General features: G+C 42.7%; 1 protein-coding gene across 2 annotated transcripts in view; it reads right to left on the bottom strand.

Moving 5' to 3' along the window:
- Positions 1-19,225, bottom strand: part of ggt5a (gamma-glutamyltransferase 5a) — a 43,545-nt gene that overhangs the window by 9,198 nt on the left and 15,122 nt on the right. For both annotated transcript variants that reach the window (XM_061985868.2, XM_072914288.1), the window contains exons 5-8: positions 15,157-15,343; positions 7,412-7,572; positions 7,098-7,244; positions 4,216-4,346 (exon numbers count right to left, since the gene is read on the bottom strand). In XM_061985868.2, coding sequence (XP_061841852.2) covers positions 4,216-4,346; positions 7,098-7,244; positions 7,412-7,572; positions 15,157-15,343 — 626 coding nt within the window. The remainder of the gene's footprint in view (positions 1-4,215; positions 4,347-7,097; positions 7,245-7,411; positions 7,573-15,156; positions 15,344-19,225) is intronic.

Below are 19,225 nucleotides of genomic sequence, written 5' to 3' on the forward strand. Positions count from 1 at the left end.
TATATATATATATATTAGAGATGCGCGGATAGGCAATTATTTCATCCGCAACCGCATCAGAAAGTCGTCAACCATCCGCCATCCACCCGATGTAACATTTGATCAGAACCGCACCCGCCCGTTGTTATATATCTAATATAGACGATGCAAGGCATTAGTGAGGTTATAAAGCTTTTGCCTGTTAAAGAAAGGAGACTGATCCAATGCAGTACAAACATTCGCGTGCCACGTTGTCACGACCCAGACGCACACCAGTGCGCAATCATATGGGAGCCGCGCTGAGCGCACCTCCAAGCGCGTCTCGCTGCCGGCGACGGCCGGGTATGGGCCCGAGGCTCCAGCGCCATCCATTTTCAGGGCTAGTTGATTCGGCAGGTGGGTTGTTACACACTCCTTAGCGGGTTCTGACTTACATGGCCACCGTCCTGCTGTCTATATCAACCAGGGTGAGCCCCACCCCTTTCGTGAGCGCACTGCGCGCGGAGTGACCCCTGTTACGCGCCCCCGGCAACAGGGGTGGCGGGCAGGTAAGCCGCGCGGGCGGGGCGCGCGGAGTGACCCCTGCTACGAGCCCCCGGCCACGGGGGTGGCGGGCAGGTAAGCTGCTTACCTGCTGCGCGTGACGCCGGCCGCGGCGAAGGCGGACGAGGCGGGGTGTCGGTGCGGTGGTGACCCTGGACGTGCGTCGGGCCCTTTTCGCGGATCGCCTCAGCTACGGCTCCCGGTGGGGCCCTCTCGGGGGAAGGGGCCTCGGTCCCGGACCCTGGCGAGGCGTCCCTTCTCCGCTCCGTAAAAGTGTCCATATCTTCTTTTTTTTTTCTTCTGTTGTGGCATATGCTGCAGGTGCCTGCTCGTTTTTCGTATGTGGGTAACAACATTTAACTATGTATATATATTTCCGAATTGGTTTAACTGCCACCCGCCTGAATCTATTTAAAATCTATTCTTTATTTTTTTCAACCGCCCGACCCGACCCGCGGATAAAATCTAATTTTTTTAAATTTCATCCGCCCGATCCGCGGATAATCCGCGGACTCCGCGGTTGTGCCCGCAAACCGCGCATCTCTAATATATATATATATATATAAATATATATATATATATATATATATATATATATATATATATATATATATATATATATATATATATATATATGTATATATATATATATATATAACAAATACTTGACGTTCAGTGAATTCTAGCTATTTATATATATATATATATATATATATATATATATAAAATAAATACTTGAATTTCAGTGTTCATTTATTTACACATATACACACACATAACACTCATCTACTCATTGTTGAGTTAAGGGTTGAATTGTCCATCCTTGTTCTATTCTCTGTCACTATTTTTCGAACCATGCTGAACACCCTCTCTGATGATGCATTGCTGTGTGGCACGCACAAAAGTGCTTTCATCAAATGCACTAGATGGCAGTATTATCCTGTTTAAGAGTGTCACAACATTGCTGTTTACGGCAGACGAACTGCTTTACGGTATGTATACAAAAACGTGACTGCTGTTGTTGTGTGTTGTTGCCGCGCTGGGAGGACGTTAATGAAACTGCCTAACAATAAACCCACATAAGAAACCAACAACTCGCCCTCCATCATTCTACAGTTATAACGTGATTGGGCAGGCATGCTGTTTATATTGTGGGTTAGCAAGATTTGAAGATGTGAATTTCGGGAGATTTTCGGGAGAAAATTTGTCCCGGGAGGTTTTCGGGAGAGGCGCTGAATTTCGGGAGTCTCCCTGAAAATCCGGGAGGGTTGGCAAGTATGTTCCCAACCAAACTATTGGGTTCAATTATTTAACCCAAAAGTTGAGTTATGCTAACTCAATGTTGGTCGATTCATAACCCAACGATTGGGTTGAATTTATTTAACACAAACGCTGAGTTATGCTCACTACAACGTTGGGTTATTCCAAACCTGTCATGGTCTGTGGTCTGGATCATGTTTTTTGTTATTTTCTGTTTAAGACTCCATAGTTCCTGTTTGCGCTCTCTTGTTTGTTTTAGTTCCCATGACGACTGATTAGTTTCACCTGTCTCATGTGTTCAGATCACGCACCTGCTCTAATCAGAGACTATTATTTAAACCTGTTTTTCCAGTTAGTCGTCCTGGCGACATTGCTATGTTTTGACTTTTCTTGCCATAGTTCATGCTGTTCGATTCATGCCGTGTCCAGTAAGTCTTTTTGTTTCATGTCCATAGTTCTTGCTATTTGTTTCAAGCCACAGTTTACTGAGTTTTTTCATGTTTTTTAGTTTCATGGTTCGTGTTCATAGTTTATGCTAAGTCTTAGCTTTTGTTTCCTGCGTTACGCTGTGCCTTCGCCTTGAGCGCTTTTTGTAGTACTTTGAGTTTGAATAATTAAATAATGTTCCTACCTTCAAGCCTTGTCCAGTATAGTCCGTTTGCATCCCGGGAGAACAATCCTCGCAGTAAGCTGCGAAAAGCCCCTCGTCTTGACAAAACCCAACTATTGGGTTGCGCAATTTAGCGCTCCTTGACCCAATAGATAGACAACTGATTTTATTCTATGTCGTTACAGTTTCACACTTTGTTATATATTATTTACTTTCCCTAAATATCAAAAAGTATTCATATTCTCTTCATGTCATATTATGCTCCTTCCTTCCTGTTGTTGTTAGGTTATAGAGTTTGTATCCAATCAGAATTCTGCTGGCTTATGTTGCCATGCTGTACCAAATCTGCCCGAGGCCTTCAGAATCAACAATGTATGTGCACGGTAAGTGAACGGGCACATACAGTTGATAGACAGTTGCGATAGCCAATCAGATCACGAGTTGTTGTCAGTAAGGCCTTCTAGCTGGCCAATAGCAGATATGTATTGTGATGTGATACAAATTACACACTGTGCCAACTTCACTGGTATTGGGTTTTGTATGAGCGGAATAAATTAGTCTTGTTATGTGCATAGTTAGCTGCCTCGTACTAGACCATCCATCCATCTTCTTCCGCTTATCCGAGGTCGGGTCGCGGGGGCAGCAGCCTAAGCAGTGAAGCCCAGACTTCCCTCTCCCCAGCCACTTCGTCCAGCTCCTCCCGGGGGATCCCGAGGCGTTCCCAGGCCAGCCGGGAGACATAGTCTTCCCAACGTGTCCTGGGTCTTCCCCGCGGCCTCCTACCGGTCGGACGTGCCCTAAACACCTCCCTAGGGAGGCGTTCGGGTGGCATCCTGACCAGATGCCCGAACCACCTCATCTGGCTCCTCTCCATGTGGAGGAGCAGCAGCTTTACTTTGAGCTCCCCCCGGATGGCAGAGCTTCTCACCCTATCTCTAAGGGAGAGACCCGCCACTCGACCATAGGTGAGGATGGGAACGTAGATCGACCGGTAAATTGAGAGCTTTGCCTTCCGGCTCAGCTCCTTCTTCACCACAACTGATCGATACAGCGTCCGCATTACTGAAGACGCCGCACCGATCCGCCTGTCGATCTCACCATCCACTCTTCCCTTACTCGTGAACAAGACTCCCAGGTACTTGAACTCCTCCACTTGGGGCAGGGTCTCCTCCCCAACCCGGAGATGGCACTCCACCCTTTTCCGGGCGAGAACCATGGACTCGGACTTGGAGGTGCTGATTCTCATCCCAGTCGCTTCACACTCGGCTGCGAACCGATCCAGTGAGAGCTGAAGATCCTGGCCAGATGAAGCCATCAGGACCACATCATGTTTAAAAAGCAGAGACCTAATCCTGCAGCCACCAAACCAGATCCCCTCAACGCCTTGACTGCGCTTAGAAATTCTGTCCATAAAAGTTCAGAACAGAATGGGTGACAAAGGGCAGCCTTGGCGGAGTCCAACCCTCACTGGAAACGTGTCCGACTTACTGCCGGCAATGCGGACCAAGCTCTGGCACTGATCATACAGGGAGCGGACCGCCAAAATCAGACAGTCCGATACCCCATACTCTCTGAGCACTCCCCACAGGACTTCCCGAGGGACACGGTCGAATGCCTTCTCCAAGTCCACAAAGCACATGTAGACTGGTTGGGCAAACTCCCATGCACCCTCAAGGACCCTGCCCAGAGTATAGAGCTGGTCCACAGTTCCACGACCAGGACGGCAACCACACTGTTCCTCCTGAATCCGAGGTTCGTACTAGACATTTTTTTATTATTTAGAGCCAACAGAAAAGGGAAACACATGTGTATATAACACTTACTTCTCCCGAGCTGAACTGAGGATCGCGGATATGTCGCTTTAATCCATTAGCAAACTTGAGCGCTTCAACATAGCGGTGGTAAAACAGCGTTTTTTGTTCACCTCTCAGAGATGCCGGATTCAGGTCGTATCCTGTAAGAAAAAGTCAAACAAAATGCGTGGTCACGTGTAGGGTGGCAAAGGGGTGGAAAGTTTCCAGAAACTTTCCGTAAATTTACCACGGGAAGTTTGGAAAATTTTGACCCTTTTTTTGATTATTCAAAGTTGGACACCGTCCATCTTATTCTGTAGAATAAGATGAGAAGCTTGTAAAAGACCAATGCAATGCCACACACAGATAGAAATAGTCAGCTGAACAATTGGAGTAGTCTTTGAATAAAAGTGATATCATCAACACTTACCTGACTGGATGAAGTCCTTGGGCTCAAATACTAGTGTGGCCTCAATAGCCCTGCTGTAGTGTGTTGCATGCTGGGAATTATCTGGGCATGTGATGGAAGAATGCACTGCACATGTGATGGAGGAATGCACCGTGCAGGGTTGAAATTCAACTGAATTTGCATGAAATCAGGTTGTTTTAGCTAATAATCATGTTGCAAGATCTAGCATGTTGCATTCAATGTTTATTCCCATTAATTTCCCGTTAATTCCCGTTAATTCTCATGGAAAGCTTCCAACTTTGAATATTCCTGGAATTTTGCAATCCATGGAAAACGACTTCCGGACGGCTTCGAAGCGATTCTGGACCACCATCCGCCGCCTCAGGAAGGGGAAGCAGTGCACTATCAACACCGTGTATGGTGAGGATGGTGTTCTGCTGACCTCGACTGCGGATGTTGTGGATCGGTGGAGGGAATACTTCGAAGACCTCCTCAATCCCACCAACACGTCTTCCTACGAGGAAGCAGTGCCTGGGGAATCTGTGGTGGGCTCTTCTATTTCTGGGGCTGAGGTTGCTGAGGTAGTTAAAAAGCTCCTCGGTGGCAAGGCCCCGGGGATGGATGAGATCCGCCCGGAGTTCCTTAAGGCTCTGGATGCTGTGGGGCTGTCTTGGTTGACAAGACTCTGCAACATCGCGTGGACATCGGGGGCGGTACCTCTGGATTGGCAGACCGGGGTGGTGGTTCCTCTCTTTAAGAAGGGGAACCGGAGGCTGTGTTCCAACTATCGTGGGATCACACTCCTCAGCCTTCCCGGTAAGGTCTATTCAGGTGTACTGGAGAGGAGGCTACGCCGGATAGTCGAACCTCGGATTCAGGAGGAACAGTGTGGTTTTCGTCCTGGTCGTGGAACTGTGGACCAGCTCTATACTCTGGGCAGGGTGCTTGAGGGTGCATGGGAGTTTGCCCAACCAGTCTACATGTGTTTTGTGGACTTGGAGAAGGCATTCGACCGTGTCCCTCGGGAAGTCCTGTGGGGAGTGCTCAGAGAGTATGGGGTATCGGACTGTCTGATTTTGGTGGTCCGCTCCCTGTATGATCAGTGTCAGAGCTTGGTCCGCATTGCCGGCAGTAAGTCGGACACGTTTCCAGTGAGGGTTGGACTCCGCCAAGGCTGCCCTTTGTCACCCATTCTGTTCATAACTTTTATGGACAGAATTTCTAGGCGCAGTCAAGGCGTTGAGGGGATCTGGTTTGGTGGCTGCAGGATTAGGTCTCTGCTTTTTGCAGATGATGTGGTCCTGATGGCTTCATCTGGCCAGGATCTTCAGCTCTCGCTGGATCGGTTCGCAGCCGAGTGTGAAGCGACTGGGATGAGAATCAGCACCTCCAAGTCCGAGTCCATGGTTCTCGCCCGGAAAAGGGTGGAATGCCATCTTCAGGTTGGGGAGGAGATCTTGCCCCAAGTGGAGGAGTTCAAGTACCTCGGAGTCTTGTTCACGAGTGAGGGAAGAGTGGATCGTGAGATCGACAGGCGGATCGGTGCGGCGTCTTCAGTAATGCGGACGCTGTATCGATCTGTTGTGGTGAAGAAGGAGCTGAGCCGGAAGGCAAAGCTCTCAATTTACCGGTCGATCTACGTTCCCATCCTCACCTATGGTCATGAGCTTTGGGTTATGACCGAAAGGACAAGATCAAGGGTACAAGCGGCCGAAATGAGTTTCCTCCGCCGGGTGGCGGGGCTCTCCCTTAGAGATAGGGTGAGAAGCTCTGTCATCCGGGGGGAGCTCAAAGTAAAGCCGCTGCTCCTCCACATGGAGAGGAGCCAGATGAGGTGGTTCGGGCATCTGGTCAGGATGCCACCCGATCGCCTCCCTCGGGAGGTGTTTAGGGCACGTCCGACCGGTAGGAGGCCACGGGGAAGACCCAGGACACGTTGGGAAGACTATGTCTCCCGGCTGGCCTGGGAACGCCTCGGGATCCCCCGGGAGGACCTGGACGAAGTGGCTGGGGAGAGGGAAGTCTGGGCTTCCCTGCTTAGGCTGCTGCCCCCGCGACCCGACCTCGGATAAGCGGAAGAAGATGGATGGATGGATGGATTTTGCAATCCTAGTCACGTATCCACTGGCTTTCAGCTCATATACAGCAGCACGTTAAAGTGTTAGACTGCCATGCATATGTGCCACATATATGTGATGGAGGAATGCACAGTCAAGGGTTGAAATTCAACTGAATTTGCATGAAATCAGGTTGTTTTAGCTAATAATCGTGCTGGAAGATCTAGCATGTTGCATTCAATGTTTATTCCCATTAATTTCCCATTAATTCCCGTTAATTCCCATGGAAAGTTTCCAACTTTGAATATTCCCGGAATGTTGCAACCCTCGTCACGTACCCACTGGGTTAAAGTGTTAAAGTGCATGTGTGCCACATATATTTCCACTAGTGTCAAGACTTCAAAGTGCGTCTGCCGTGCAGATGTGTGCCTTCAAGTAGCAGCGACCTTTCATGATGTTGAGGACCAGGCTGAGGGGGATCCCCCCTGCAGGGGGCGGGGGCATGTACATCTGGTACTCCCCCAGGGTAATGTTCCATGCATCGCTCACCACGGCTCGGTAGGAGGCCATGTCCTGCAACGTCAGTGATCCCCCTGAAAAAGCGCCACAGCAAATGGTTCCACTCAGCAAAAAAAAGGCGCCACAACAACTTCGGCCTGGAATGGATCACGAGGAAAATGGATTGGCTCGTTCCTAAATGAGATCACGGTGCCTGGCAAATGTATGAAATGAGTGCGGAATTGAATTCATCTGACAATACCTGCCTCCTGAATGTCACGGATCAAATCTTCTGCTATTTTTCCAGTGTAGAACGCGTCTGCTCCCAGATCTGCGATGGTCGCCAACGTGTCGGCCAGTGTCTCGTATTTCACAACATCCCCCGTTTGCAGTAGATTTCCATTTTTATCTGAGAACAACTGCCTGCAGGACAACAGGAGAGTAAACACGCATGCAGACGCTCCAAAGTAGGATCTGTGGTGGTACCTCATTTAAACCTGGTAATGCTTTCCAGAAGTGACATTGTTAGCGGGGCGGGGGGGTTTAGTCATTTGGGGGCCCGAGGCAAACCTACTCATCATGGTGACTCACCACATAACAAAAACAACATGCTTATTTACCATGTTAGAAAGTAACTGCTTACTAAAGCTTGCGAGCTGCACAATAACAAGTATTTTACTGTCATGGATAGGAACATGAAAGAGGAACTGCACTATTTTTGGGAATCGTTCCTATCATTCACAATCTGTATGTGAGACAAGACCTCATTTGTTTTTCTTTTTTTTATGCATTATAATTAGTGATATATAGCAAGTATTAGGTGGCTAACAATGAAGCTAAAGGGAGTAATATATTGTGCACTAGAGATGCGCGGTTTGCGGGCACAACCGCGGAGTCCGCGGATTATCCGCGGATCGGGCGGATGAAATTTAAAAAAAATTTGATTTTATCCGCGGGTCGGGTCGGGTCGGGTCGGGTCGGGTCGGGTCGGGCGGTTGAAATAAAAAAAAATTAGATTTTAAATAGATTCAGGCGGGTGGCAGTTAAACCAATTGGGAAATATATATACATAGTTAAATGTTGTTACCCACATACGAAAAACGAGCAGGCACCTGCAGCATATGCCACAACAGAAAAGGAGCGAGGTACCTTCCCCCGAGAGGGCCCCACCGGGAGCCGTAGCTGAGGCGATCCGCGAGAAGGGCCCGACGCACGTCCAGGGTCACCACCGCGCCCACCGCACCGCACCGACACCCCGCCTCGTCCGCTTTCGCCGCGGCCGGCGTCACGCGCAGCAGGTAAGCAGCTTACCTGCCCACCACCCCCGTAGCCGGGGGCTCTTAACAGGGGTCACTCCGCGCGCTCCGCCCGCGCAGCTTACCTGCCCGCCACCCCTGTTGCCGGGGGCGCGTAACAGGGGTCACTCCGCGCGCAGTGCGCTCACGAAAGGGGTGGGGCTCACCCTGGTAGATATAGACAGCAGGACGGTGGCCATGGAAGTCGGAACCCGCTAAGGAGTGTGTAACAACCCACCTGCCGAATCAACTAGCCCTGAAAATGGATGGCGCTGGAGCGTCGGGCCCATATACCCGGCCGTCGCCGGCAGCGAGACGCGCTTGGAGGTGCGCTCAGCGCGGCTCCCATATGATTGCGCACTGGTGTGCGTCTGGGTCGTGACAGCGTGGCACGCGAATGTCTGCACTGCATTGGATCAGTCTCCTTTCTTTAACAGGCAAAAGCTTTATAACCTCACTAATGCCTTGCATCGTCTATATTAGATATATAACAACGGGCGGATGGCGGGCGGGTGCGGTTCTGATCAAATGTTACATCGGGTGGATGGCGGATGGTTGACGACTTTCTGATGCGATTGCGGATGAAATAATTGCCTATCCGCGCATCTCTATTGTGCACATAAAGCCTTCTAATAAAACTTGTAAAAACCGCCATCAATACTAGATTTAGAACTGGTGACCTGAATAATAAGTATTAGCAACATTGTTATTATGAGTAATAATGCAGAGGAACTACTTTTAGCAGCGCGGTAACCACAGAGACGTTGTGAGCTGCATCGCCTCGGAGTTGAATCTAGATTTTTCTTTCATCTGACATCACATGGACAAAGATAAGACCTTCTGGAGGAAAGTTCTGTGGTCAGATGAAACAAAAATGGAGCTGTTTGGCCACAATACCCAGCAATATGTTTGGAGGAGGGCAGCACGGTGGAAGAGGGGTTAGTGCGTCTGCCTCACAATACAAAGGTCCTGAGTAGTCTTGGGTTCAATCCCGGGCTCGGGATCTTTCTGTGTGGAGTTTGCATGTTCTCCCCGTGACTGCGTGGGTTCCCTCTGGCTTACTCCCACCTCCAAAGACATGCACCTGGGGATAAGTTGATTGGCAACACTAAATGGTCCCTAGTGTGTGAATGTGAGTGTAAATGTTGTCTGTCTATCTGTGTTGGCCCTGCGATGAGGTGGCGACTTGTCCAGGGTGTACTCCGCCTTCCGCCTGATTGTAGCTGAGATAGGCTCCAGCGCCCCCGCGACCACAAAGGAAATAAGCGGTAAAAAATGGATGGATGGATGGATATATGGATGTTTGGAGGAGAAAATGTGAGGTCTTTAACCCCAGGAACACCATGCCTACCGTCAAGCATGGTGGTGGTAGTATTATGCTCTGGGCCTGTTTTGCTGCCAATGGAACGTGTGTTTTAAATGTGACAATGAAAAAGGAGGATTAGCTCCAAATTGTTCAGGACAAGCTAAAATCATCAGCCCGGAGGTTGGGTCTTGGGGACAGTTGGCTGTTCCAACAGGACAATGACCCCAAACACACCTCAAAAGTGGCAAAGGACAAATCTTAGCGATATTACGGCGATGAAAGAAAGCTGTATTAGTCACACTCTGAATGTGTGACTCAAACGAGGGAGTTGGGTTGAAGATAATACCCAGATTCTTTACCAAGTCACTTTGTATCATTGTTTTGTTGTCGATATCATGTCTGTGTAATCATGTTTTGTTTTGTTTAGTTGTTGGACTCTTTAGTTTCTGGCTTTTCACTCCCTTGTCTTGTTTCCATGGTTACCCATTAGTTTTCACCTGTCACGTCACGCACCTGTTTCACGTTTTGAGTCACGCACCTGTTTTCGTTAATCATGTCTGTAGTATTTAAGTTCATTGTTTTCAGTTCGTCGTCCTGGCGAAATCCCGTATTCATACCCCTGTCACACTCCGTCTACCTCTGCGCACTCCATGCCATGTCCAAGTAAGTTTTTTTCTATTAATGCCACAGTTAGTGTTTTTGTTTAATTGTTCACAGTTTTTTTGCCCACGTGCAAGTCTTTTTGTTTCGTTAGTCAAGTTTGTACTTCCGCCTTGAGCGCGCTTTTTGTTCCTTTGAGTGTTATAAATAAATATGTATTCACCTTCACGCCATGACCAGTCCAGCTTTACTTGCATCTCGGGAAAACAAACACACCATAGTCCACGTCTTGACAGTCGAATGTTAAATTGTTATTATTAAATAAGAGTTAAACATGTAAAATATTTTTTCTAGTTAGGTTTTATTATTATTTATTCATTATTGTATTTTCATGTGTATGACGAGGGTGGTGTTCTGCTGACCTCGACTGCGGATGTTGTGGATCGGTGGAGGGAATACTTCGAAGACCTCCTCAATCCCACCAACACGTCTTCCTATGAGGAAGCAGTGCCTGGGGAGTCTGTGGTGGGCTCTCCTATTTCTGGGGCTGAGGTTGCTGAGGTAGTTAAAAAGCTCCTCGGTGGCAAGGCCCCGGGGGTAGATGAGATCCGCCCGGAGTTCCTTAAGGCTCTGGATGCTGTGGGGCTGTCTTGGTTGACAAGACTCTGCAGCATCGCGTGGACAACGGGGGCGGTACCACTGGATTGGCAGACCGGGGTGGTGGTTCCTCTCTTTAAGAAAGGGAACCGGAGGGTGTGTTCTAACTATCGTGGGATCACACTCCTCAGCCTTCCCGGTAAGGTCTATTCAGGTGTACTGGAGAGGAGGCTACGCCGGATAGTCGAACCTCGGATTCAGGAGGAACAGTGTGGTTTTCGTCCTGGTCGTGGAACTGTGGACCAGCTCTATACTCTCGGCAGGGTCCTTGAGGGTGCATGGGAGTTTGCCCAACCAGTCTACATGTGTTTTGTGGACTTGGAGAAGGCATTCGACCGTGTCCCTCGGGAAGTCCTGTGGGGAGTGCTCAGAGAGTACGGGGTATCGGACTGTCTGATTGTGGCAGTCCGCTCCCTGTATGATCAGTGCCAGAGCTTGGTCCGCATTGCCGGTAGTAAGTCGGACACGTTTCCAGTGAGGGTTGGACTCCGCCAAGGCTGCCCTTTGTCACCGATTCTGTTCATAACTTTTATGGACAGAATTTCTAGGCGCAGTCATGGCGTTGAGGGGATCTTGTTTGGTGGCTGCAGGATTAGGTCTCTGCTTTTTGCAGATGATGTGGTCCTGATGGCTTCATCTGTCCAGGATCTTCAGCTCTCACTGGATCGGTTCGCAGCTGAGTGTGAAGCGACTGGGATGAGAATCAGCACCTCCAAGACCGAGTCCATGGTTCTCGCCCGGAAAAGGGTGGATTGCCATCTCCGGGTTGGGGATGAGATCTTGCCCCAAGTGGAGGAGTTCAAGTACCTCGGAGTCTTGTTCACGAGTGAGGGAAGAGTGGATCGTGAGATCGACAGGCGGATCGGTGCGGCGTCTTCAGTAATGCGGACGCTGTATCGATCTGTTGTGGTGAAGAAGGAGCTGAGCCGGAAGGCAAAGCTCTCAATTTACCGGTCAATCTACGTTCCCATCCTCACCTATGGTCATGAGCTTTGGGTTATGACCGAAAGGACAAGATCACGGGTACAAGCGGCCCAAATGAGTTTTCTCCGCCGGGTGGCGGGTCTCTCCCTTAGAGATAGGGTGAGAAGCTCTGCCATCCGGGAGGAGCTCAAAGTAAAGCCGCTGCTCCTCCACATGGAGAGGAGCCAGATGAGGTGGTTCGGGCATCTGGTCAGGATGCCACCCGAACGCCTCCCTAGGGAGGTGTTTAGGGCACGTCCGACCGGTAGGAGGCCGCGGGGAAGACCCAGGACACGTTGGGAAGACTATGTCTCCCGGCTGGCCTGGGAACGCCTCGGGGTCCCACAGGAAGAGCTGGACGAAGTGGCTGGGGAGAGGGAAGTCTGGGCTTCCCTGCTTAGGCTGCTGCCCCCGCGACCCGACCTCGGATAAGCGGAAGAAGATGGATGGATGGATGGATATTGTATTTTTTACTGGATTGCAAACACCAAATGTTGACAGGTGTGTGGTTGTTAGCCAAAACATACTTTAAGCACGGCAAGTTTTCCGATAGGAAATAATGTCAATCTAAATAATTTGTTCCACACTCAAATATGTGATGTTGGCCATGTGATTTAAGATGGCTGAATACACAAGCAGTAATGTCAACACACAAAAGTAAAATACAACAATTTATTACACGCAATTTTGGATGCTAACTGACAAAAACTATTCTAACTGATGGAACATTTTGGCCCAAATTTCTGTTTTTAAGCAAAATTAATTTGAACGGAGGCATTCATCAATGGACACTTGTGTAGTTTAGACCACCTGCACAACCTGACAACATCCAATATCAGTCTGGAAAAGATCTCATATGACAATGACCAACATAACAATGAGCACTTTTGATTGAAACAGTAGTGAGAGCAGCTTTTAAGCACTTAAGTCGACACGCCTCTCAAACTGGCTGACCGACGTCGACATACTGGAAGCAAAACCCAAACTTGTGACTTTTGCCAGAAACATAAGGAGAATTAGCATACTTGCCAACCCTCCCAAATTTTCCCGGGAGACTCCCGAATTTCAGTGCCCCTCCCAAAAATCTCCCAGGGCAACCATTCTCCCTAACCCTAACCCTAACCCTAACCCTAACCATAACCCTAACCCTAACCCTAACCCTAAAAAAAATGTTAATTGTTAAAATTGTTTTTAAAAATTAAAAACATTTAAAATTGTTTTAAATTGTTTTAAAAAAAATTACAAATTAAAAAAAAGTTTAAAAAATTTTACAAATTAAAAAAAAGTTTAAAAAATTTTACAAATTAAAAAAAAGTTTAAAAAATTTTACAAATAAAAAAAAAAAAAAAAAATTTACAAAATTTAAAAAAAATTTAAAATTAAAAAAAATTTAAAAAAAATTTAAAAAAAATTTAAAATGTTTTTAAAAACATTTTAAAAAAAATTAAAAAAAATTTAAAATTTTTTTTAAAAAATTTAAAAAAAATTTAAAAAAAATTTAAAAAAAATTTAAAAAAAAATTTAAAAATTAAAAAAATTTGAAAATCATTTTTTACTTTGAAAAAAAAATTTTACCTTGAAAATTTTTTTGTACCTTGAAAATCATTTTTTACCTTGAAAAAAAAATTTTACCCTGAAAAAAAAATTTTACCTTGAAAATTTTTTTGTACCTTGAAAATAATTTTTTACCTTGAAAAAAAAAATTTACCTTGAAAAAAAAAATGTTACCTTGAAAATTTTTTTGTACCTTGAAAATCATTTTTTACCTTGAAAAAAGCATTTTACCTTGAAAATTTTTTTTTACCTTGAAAATCATTTTTTACCTTGAAAATCATGTTTTAACTTAAAACATTTTTTTATTTTTTTATTTTTATTTTTTTTTTAAATTTAAACTTTTTTTTTTTTTTTGTAAAAAATTTAACTTTTTTTAAAAAAAATTAAAAAAAATAAATTTTAAAAAAATTTTTGAAATATTTTTAAATTTTTTAAATTTTTTAAATATTTTTAACTTTTTTTTAACTTTTTTTTACTTTTTTAACTTTTTTTAACTTTTTAAAAAAAAATGATACCCTAACCCTAACCTTAACCCTAATCTTAACCCTAACCCTAACCCTAACCCTAAAAAAAATGTTAATTGTTAAAATTGTTTAAAAAAATTAAAAACATTTAAAATTGTTTTAAATTGTTTAAAAAAAATTTACAAATTAAAAAAAAGTTTAAAAAATTTTACAAATTAAAAAAAATAAATAAATAAAACAATTTAAAAACGTTTTTTTAAAATTAAAAAAATTTGAAAATCATTTTTTACCTTGAAAAAAAAATTTTACCTTGAAAATTTTTTTGTACCTTGAAAATCATTTTTTACCTTGAAAAAAAAATTTTACCTTGAAAAAAAAATTTTACCTTGAAAATTTTTTTTTACCTTGAAAAAAAAATTTTACCTTGAAAAATTTTTTTATCTACAATATACACCCCTGCTACCACCAAACCCCACCCCACCCTCCAACCCCGCCCACCTCAACACTGCCCCCCCCCCATCTCCCGAATTCGGAGGTCTCAAGGTTGGCAAGTATGAGAATGAGTCATAATTGAAATAAAATCCCCTTTGGCATTGTGTTGCACACTTGTGCAAAATTCCAAAGTTAATTGAGAATGTCCCCAAAATTGTAATTCATGGAATAGAATGAGCCGTTACGTGAATTTGAATTGAGGTTGCTAAGAGGGAGTAGCATTGAAGAAAGAGAGAGATGTCCGATAATGTCTTTTTTGCCGATAATCCGATGTTGTCCAACTCTTAATTAGTGATTCTGATATCAAGCGATACGGATATATACAGTGGTGGAATGAACACATTATTATGCCTAATGTTGTCGTGATGCCCCGCTGGATGCATTCAACAATGTAACAAGGTTTTCCAAAATAAATCAACTCAAGTTATGGAAAAAAAATGCCAACATGGCACTGCCATATTTATTATTGAAGTCACAAAGTGCATTATTTGTTTTAACATGCCTCAAAACAGCAGCTTGGAATTTGGGACATGCTCTCCCTGAGAGAGCATGAGGAGGTTGAGGTGGGCGGGGTGGGGGGCGGGGTTATGCTAAGTGTTAGCCTGTTTAGTGTTTTAGCCAAGTTTGTTCACCACATTAGTTAAGATTCGTCATTGTTGTGTTTTGTGGATCTCACCGCAGAGGCTGCGACTCATTGCTGTCACTCATAGGAATGTATTCACCCAGGACTTGTGAAATTTGGATCCCTTGTCTGGCCAGTCGGATGCTTGGTTGGAAGAGGCTGGACCACGGCAACTTGCCATAGAGCCGGTGTGCTTCTTCATAGCCACGGATTTCTCCTGGGATTCCCATCCACAGACCACCTGCAGGAAGTACAGTCAGTGAAATGAACATATATTATGTCTACAATAGACATGTATTATGTCTACAATAGACATATATTATGTCTACAATAGACATATATTATGTCTACAATAGACATATATTATGTCTACAATAGACATATATTATGTCTACAATAGACAGTTCTGAGGTGAGTTTGTGTTGAAAAATCAAGTTCTTTGGTCTTTTCAATATTGATCTGACCGTGACAAATTTGGCAGTAGAGATTTAAAATGTAAGAACTGTCTCTCTCGGCTATAACATTAACAATAGTCATCCTGAATGATAACAATCAACAATAGTCATCCTGAATGATAACAATCAACAATAGTCATCCTGAATGATAACAATCAACAATAGTCATCCTGAATGATAACAATCAACAATAGTCATCCTGAATGATAACAATCAACAATAGTCATCCTGAATGATAACAATCAACAATAGTCATCCTGAATGATAACAATCAACAATAGTCATCCGGAATGATAACAATCAACAATAGTCATCCTGGATGATAACAATCAACAATAATCATCCTGAATGATAATAATTAACAATAGTCATCCGGAATGATAACAATCAACAATAGTTATCCTGAATGTTAACAATCAACAATAGTCATCCTGAATGATAATAATTAACAATAGTCATCCGGAATGATAACAATCAACAATAGTCATCCGGAATGATAACAATCAACAATAGTCATCCTGGATGATAACAATCAACAATAATCATCCTGAATGATAATAATTAACAATAGTCATCCGGAATGATAACAATCAACAATAGTTATCCTGAATGTTAACAATCAACAATAGTCATCCTGAATGATAATAATTAACAATAGTCATCCGGAATGATAACAATCAACAATAGTCATCCGGAATGATAACAATCAACAATAGTTATCCTGAATGCTAACAATCAACAATAGTCATCCTGAATGGAAACAATCAACAATAGTCATCCTGAATGGTAACAATCAACAATAGTCATCCTGAATGATAACAATCAACAATAGTCATCCTAAATAGTAACAATCAACAATAGTCACCCTGAATGATAAAAATCAACAATAGTCATCCTGAATGATATCAATCAACAATAGTCATCCTGAATGTTAACAATCAACAATAGTCATCCTGAATGATAACAATCAACAATAGTCATCCGGAATGATAACAATCAACAATAGTCATCCTGAATGATAACAATCAACAATAGTCATCCTGAATGTTAACAATCAACAATAGTCATCCTGAATGATAACAATCAACAATAGTCATCCTGAATGATAACAATCAACAATAGTCATCCTGAATGATAACAATCAACAATAGTCATCCTGAATGATAAAAATCAACAATAGTCATCCTGAATGATATCAATCAACAATAGTCATCCTGAATGATATCAATCAACAATAGTCATCCTGAATGATATCAATCAACAATAGTCATCCTGAATGATAACAATCAACAATAGTCATCCTGAATGGAAACAATCAACAATAGTCATCCTGAATGATAACAATCAACAATAGTCATCCTGAATGATAACAATCAACAATAGTCATCCTGAATGATAACAATCAACAATAGTCATCCTGAATGTTAACAATCAACAATAGTCATCCTGAATGATAACAATCAACAATAGTCATCCTGAATGATAACAATCAACAATAGTCATCCTGAATAGTAACAATCAACAATAGTCACCCTGAATGATAAAAATCAACAATAGTCATCCTGAATGATATCAATCAACAATAGTCATCCTGAATGTTAACAATCAACAATAGTCATCCTGAATGATAACAATCAACAATAGTCATCCGGAATGATAACAATCAACAATAGTTATCCTGGATGATAACAATCAACAATAGTCATCCTGAATGATAATAATTAACAATAGTCATCCGGAATGATAACAATCAACAATAGTCATCCGGAATGATAACAATCAACAATAGTTATCCTGAATGCTAACAATCAACAATAGTCATCCTGAATGGAAACAATCAACAATAGTCTTCCTGAATGGTAACAATCAACAATAGTCATCCTGAATGATAACAATCAACAATAGTCATCCTGAATAGTAACAATCAACAATAGTCACCCTGAATGATAAAAATCAACAATAGTCATCCTGAATGATATCAATCAACAATAGTCATCCTGAATGTTAACAATCAACAATAGTCATCCGGAATGATAACAATCAACAATAGTCATCCTGAATGATAACAATCAACAATAGTCATCCTGAATGTTAACAATCAACAATAGTCATACTGAATGTTAACAATCAACAATAGTCATCCTGAATGATAACAATCAACAATAGTCATCCTGAATGATAACAATCAACAATAGTCATCCTGAATGATAACAATCAACAATAGTCATCCTGAATGAAAACAATCAACAATAGTCATCCTGAATGATAACAATCAACAATAGTCATCCTGAATGATAACAATCAACAATAGTCATCCTGAATGATAACAATCAACAATAGTCATCCTGAATGATAACAATCAACAATAGTCATCCTGAATGATAACAATCAACAATAGTCATCCTGAATGATAACAATCAACAATAGTCATCCTGAATGAAAACAATCAACAATAGTCATCCTGAATGATAACAATCAACAATAGTCATACTGAATGTTAACAATCAACAATAGTCATCCTGAATGATAACAATCAACAATAGTCATCCTGAATGATAACAATCAACAATAGTCATCCTGAATGATAACAATCAACAATAGTCATCCTGAATGAAAACAATCAACAATAGTCATCCTGAATGATAACAATCAACAATAGTCATCCTGAATGATAACAATCAACAATAGTCATCCTGAATGATAACAATCAACAATAGTCATCCTGAATGATAACAATCAACAATAGTCATCCTGAATGATAATCAACAATAGTCATCCTGAATGATAACAATCAACAATAGTCATCCTGAATGAAAACAATCAACAATAGTCATCCTGAATGATAACAATCAACAATAGTCATCCTGAATGATAACAATCAACAATAGTCATCCTGAATGATAACAATCAACAATAGTCATCCTGAATGTAAACAATCAACAATAGTCATCCTGAATGATAACAATCAACAATAGTCATCCTGAATGATAACAATCAACAATAGTCATCCTGAATGATAACAATCAACAATAGTCATCCTGAATGATAACAATCAACAATAGTCATCCTGAATGATAACAATCAACAATAGTCATCCTGAATGATAACAATCAACAATAGTCATCCTGAATGATAACAATCAACAATAGTCATCCTGAATGATAACAATCAACAATAGTCATCCTGAATGTTAACAATCAACAATAGTCATCCTGAATGTTAACAATCAACAATAGTCATCCTGAATGTTAACAATCAACAATAGTCATCCTGAATGATAAAAATTAACAATAGTCATCCTGAATGATAACAATCAACAATAGTCATCCTGAATGATAACAATCAACAATAGTCATCCTGAATGATAACAATCAACAATAGTCATCCTGAATGATAACAATCAACAATAGTCATCCTGAATGTTAACAATCAACAATAGTCATCCTGAATGATAATCAACAATAGTCATCCTGAATGATAACAATTAACAATAGTCATTCTGAATGAAAACAATCAACAATAGTCATCCTGAATGTTAACAATCAACAATAGTCATCCTGAATGATAACAATCAACAATAGTCATCCTGAATGATAACAATCAACAATAGTCATCCTGAATGTTAACACTCAACAATAGTCATCCTGAATGATAACAATCAACAATAG

The sequence above is a fragment of the Nerophis lumbriciformis genome, linkage group LG12 (genome assembly GCF_033978685.3).
Source record: "Nerophis lumbriciformis linkage group LG12, RoL_Nlum_v2.1, whole genome shotgun sequence".
NCBI lineage: Eukaryota > Metazoa > Chordata > Actinopteri > Syngnathiformes > Syngnathidae > Nerophis > Nerophis lumbriciformis.